The 4,572-nt window shown below is 46.8% G+C and overlaps 1 protein-coding gene across 3 annotated transcripts; it reads left to right on the top strand.

The window, feature by feature from the left end:
- The first annotated feature begins 404 nt into the window (after positions 1–404).
- s100s (S100 calcium binding protein S) lies at positions 405–2,949 on the top strand. 3 transcript variants are annotated; one of them, XM_008331880.2, is made up of 4 exons: positions 406–482; positions 1,264–1,310; positions 1,662–1,815; positions 2,573–2,949. In XM_008331880.2, exons 2-4 carry the CDS (start codon positions 1,297–1,299, stop codon positions 2,744–2,746), a joined length of 342 nt encoding a protein of 113 aa, XP_008330102.1. In that variant the 5' UTR covers positions 406–482; positions 1,264–1,296; the 3' UTR covers positions 2,747–2,949. The 3 variants fall into 3 exon arrangements, with proteins under 3 accessions (XP_008330103.1, XP_008330102.1, XP_024921151.1); XM_008331881.2 differs by lacking the exon at positions 1,264–1,310 and having other exon boundaries at positions 405–482; XM_025065383.1 differs by lacking the exon at positions 406–482 and having other exon boundaries at positions 1,179–1,310.
- Positions 2,950–4,572: the final 1,623 nt, after the last annotated feature.

The raw sequence follows: 4,572 nt of genomic DNA, 5'->3' as shown, positions 1-4,572 counted from the left end.
GCTAACAAATAGCCAACCGTATGAATAACTCATAATCAAACTCAATATTAACTATAATTATAATTAGAACTCAATATTTGTGTGGGACAGTTATTGTGGCAGTGACGTATGTCCAGCAGTCCTGCGTCCTGCGTCCTGCGTCCTGTGTCCTGTCTGCTCTGTATCAACTTTGTGGTCGGGGCGTCCTGCGTCCACCCTGCTCTGTATCAACTTTGTGGTCGGGTGTGTGTGTGCGTCGATTGGAGGTGATGGAAAAAGCACCTTGAAAGATGAGAAGGAGTAAGGATGGAGGAGCAGATGCAACAAGTACGTGAAGCTGATGACGTAGTGAGGTGATGGAGAATGGGGGTGTGGGGGGGTGGGGGGGGGGAGGGGTCAGGTGGTATTTAAGCCGCCGACCAAGTCTCCCTGTCTATCCGTGCCTTGGCTCTGTACCTCGCAACCTCTTCTAAGACAAAGGCGGCCCGTCCATCAGCACTCAGGTAAGACGGACTCCACTTTCTCCTGTGTGTCTGAACAAAGGCTGGTGGTGAATGAGAGAGAAGCAGCTGTGGGGCATCAACGCCAACATGACGATCAGATCCAGAGGGGGAAGAAAAACTGAAGGATTTGTTCAACATTCCTTTGAAATCTCTGAGTTTGATTGAGTGAATGTGACAGGAATTGTGCATCAATGAATGTGACTGTAGTCGTGGACTGTGGTCCAAACGTCGGTGATATTTCCCGTGTGATCAGCGTTTCCACTGTACATGGTTCCATCTTCAACATTGTGTTGAGAATTTGCTTTACCTGATATTGTGTTACTGCGTCTCCTCGTTTGGACCATTGTGATTGGCCAGTCAGCCGAACAGGTGACGTCTATAGATTTTCCACTCAGCTAGCTTGGGTGTCCCCTCTCCTTCGTCTTTTGTCCCTGCAGCCGACAACTCTGACCTCTGCAGGACAGAGTGTCCACAGCATGACCGCAGCCAATCAGCTGTGACTGGCCTCAGCACCTGTCTGCCTCTGCTAAAACCTGATTGGTTCATAAATGATGGAAACGCAGGTGCTGATTGGCCGTCCTCGGTCATGGACCACCACCCCCCTGAGCTTTAACGTTGACTGGGCCTGAGGGAGTGGTCTTCTGTCTGTGGCAGCGTCTCAGGGTACTGTGATGGTTAAGGAGAACACGAGACCCCGAGCTCAGAGTGTCACTTCAAAACTTTCTTTTTTTTAAAACACTGCATCGTTGACAGTGACTGATCTGTATCTGTGTGTGCACAGTCTCTCCACGAGTCCAGCTCAAGACGCAGCACCATGCCGGACACAATGTGTGTAAGATTGTTCGAAAAGCTTTTCCCAAGCTGTCCTCCAACTTTCTATCCCAAACTCTGTAACGTAAAAACCCTCACACACACACACACTTACACACACTCACACACACACACACCCAGACCCTGACCCGCCTACGTATATCAGGGTCAGCAATAGCCTCTGCTCCACACGCAGGGTGTTATTCGACCCCGTCTTTTGGTGTCCTTCCGTCCTTCTGCTCTTCTTCTGTGTCTTGGAGGGGGCTTCACCCCTGAGTGCCATGTGACCGCACATGCACAGGCAGGGGCTGGAGCGTGCACGTGGATCCAGAGGCTGACCTTGTGTTTTTCACCTGATTCTTTCGACAGTATGTCCAAGGAGCCCACCTCCGACCTGGAGAATGCCATGCAGATGCTCATAAAGACCTTCCACAAATACTCGGGGAAGGAAGGCGACAAGTACACGCTGAGCCGCTGTGAGCTGAGGGAGCTGTTGGTGGAGGAGCTCGGGAGTTACTTAGGGGTAAGAAGAAAAAAAAACAAAAACAGACGTGTGTAAAGACGTGTGTAACTGTTTGCACACTAACACACGGATGCAGTTTGGAAGTATGTGACACACAAGTGAAGGTATGCACTCACATACTCTGATGTGGAAGGACGGGACAAGTTGGTGCATGCATGTGTGTGCACACACACACACACACACACAGAAGTCTGTACTGACTGCCTGAAATGAGTAACAGCCTCAGCCTCACACTGTGTCCAACGACCAGATAAAAACGGACTTTGATAAGATTTGTTTCCCACAGTGAAAAGTCAAGAGAAAAGAACGTTGACATGTTCTCACTGATAATGAGCAGCTACGTCAGCTCCGTGCTGAACCCTAACCTGAAATGATCCAAAGACCCTCACCTCTCACATCTCCACACTTTCATCACAGTCATGGCAGCAGTGTACTGTAGTACCATGGCCTGGTTAAAGGATACAGTTTAACTTCAGCTCACAGACATGCAAGAATTCTTTTACATTTTTGAGGGGGTAAAATAACTGCACAACGGTCCCTAAAACTTTACCAAATTTGGTTTGCATGTTTATACGTTTTTATCATTTGTTCATGCATTTCACAGGAATGATGTTCTGCCTCATTAGAGCCAGGCTTTTGTTCTTTGAATTACAACTATGGACGTGAACAAATCTGAGAAACGGCCTTGAACAGGGAGCAGAAATGAAAATACCACACACAGTGACCACATTCTCTGGCCCTCTCTCCCCACTGACAGAACTCCAAAGATAATGAAGGAGTAGAGAAGGTGATGAACGACTTGGACTCCAACAACGACGGGGAGGTGGACTTCACCGAGTTCATCATCCTGATGGGCGCCCTCACGGTCGCCTGCAACGACTTCTTCCTGGATAAAACGGATGACAAGCCCAAAGACGAGAAAAAGGAATGAACCGGTGCAAGAGAAAAAGAAGAAAGAGAGGTGGGAGTGGGGGAGGTGGGAGGGAGACAGAGTGGGAGGAGACGGAAGGCAGAGAACTGTAAATCAGCAGAGATAGAGGACAGACTTTTTTTTTTTTTTGTCTTGTGCAATTTGTTAACAGTCACGACAACCCACGAGGGGAGGATTCCAGCAGATAGTTTGGTGTAACAGTGAGGTTCCCATTGTCTTGCCTCTACTGTGTTTCTTCAGCCCGTTTCACTCTTCTTCCACCGACGAGTGACAGAACAATTCCAACTTGTTTCACCTCAAACTAGTGCATGTTCTGAAAAGGTACAGAGAAGGAAAAGTTAGACGTCTTGGGGTTTTTTTTTTTCTTGCACATAAATAACCTGAGCTCATATATTCATATAGTAACGCAGTAACATCATATCATTGTATGTACTCAGTATATCCACTCTCCTGAGACTATTTTGTAATCTTTTTTGGTAATAACCTAAACATTCCTCACAATATTAAACATGACATTTAACCTGAATGTTCAGTGTTTCATCTCTTGTTTTGTTTTCATTTGTTTGTTTTCAAATACTCACCTTGTTAGGGAGTGCTGTAATCATTACAACGGTCCATTAACTGAATTTGCAGTCCCCCCTGCAGGGGGGAAGGAACGGTCCATTAACTGAATTTGCAGTCCTGTAACTTGGTCCAAACTATTTCTACAATAACAAGTGATATTATAACAGTACATTGTTGAGCATCAGACAATAGCAGCAGCTAAATGTAAGAAACTCCAGGTTTTGCTCCGTGGGAATCAGTTAGCAGCCATCTTTGTTTAACTGTTCCAACAAGCTGAGCAGTGGGAGTTAAAGCATCTGGCAACTGTCTTCCTGCCACTTCCCACAATCCCTACACCCCCACTCCCCTCCTCCATTTTGAAAACGTGCCAAATGTCAAACATCAACTGGTAAACATTAGCTCCCAGGAAGAAAGATGGAAAATAGAAAATACAGGCAGGGGGCGACATCCCAGCAGACGGACACCTGAACCAAACACACTTTAAAAAATCCCTTGTGGTTGTTATTTCAGGTGGTGAGGTGTAGGGGGTGCTGGTAAACACCAGCTTTAATCCACTGTGCTGCACAAATATTCACCGGTGTGTGAGGCGTCACTCTCCACCTGGGAATCCATTAGAGAAACTATGGCAGTAAAAAGCTTTGTCTGTGTGTGTGTGTGTGTGTGTGTGTGTGTGTGTTGGGGATTCCCACAGAGTAAACTGCTCCAGTTCATACATCCTGCCAACAATATCCTGCAAGTCTTGTTCCACCAGATATAAGCTGACCCAGATGTTAGACTTGGATCTGTGTGGAAAACTTCTTCAAAAGAGGAAGACAGAGGAACGGGGGAGAGGAGGGGGGGATCAGGGGGGGAGGGAGAAGGGGAGAGGTTGTGATAAGATAAGGAGACATTGTTTGTGTTCACAAGTGAGTGAGTGTGTGTGTGTGTGTGTGTGTGTGTTTGTGAATGAAGAAAGCAGCAGCACAGCCGCGGAGTGGATCCAATTTATGGAGTACATCAGTCAAGTATGTAACTTGGAGAGTGGTGGTATAATCACACAGGAATGTTGGAGTTGTTGAGACTTTTTGTGTGTCCCACACAGTGTGTGTGTGTGTGCGCGCGTGTGTGTCTCACACAAACACAGATCAGTAAATCAACATGTCATCGTCTTCCTCCCCTATGGCATTTACTGCCTCTTGTCACCTCAAAGTATGAGAGGAGGGAGAAAAAAGTCTTGAGGAAAAGAAGTTGTTTTCAACCAGACTGATCTCTTCATTTCTTCT

Source organism: Cynoglossus semilaevis, chromosome 18 (assembly GCF_000523025.1).
Source record: "Cynoglossus semilaevis isolate Cse_v1.0 chromosome 18, Cse_v1.0, whole genome shotgun sequence".
Classification (NCBI taxonomy): Eukaryota; Metazoa; Chordata; class Actinopteri; order Pleuronectiformes; family Cynoglossidae; genus Cynoglossus; species Cynoglossus semilaevis.
This window is presented reverse-complemented; position numbering and strand designations above follow the sequence as displayed.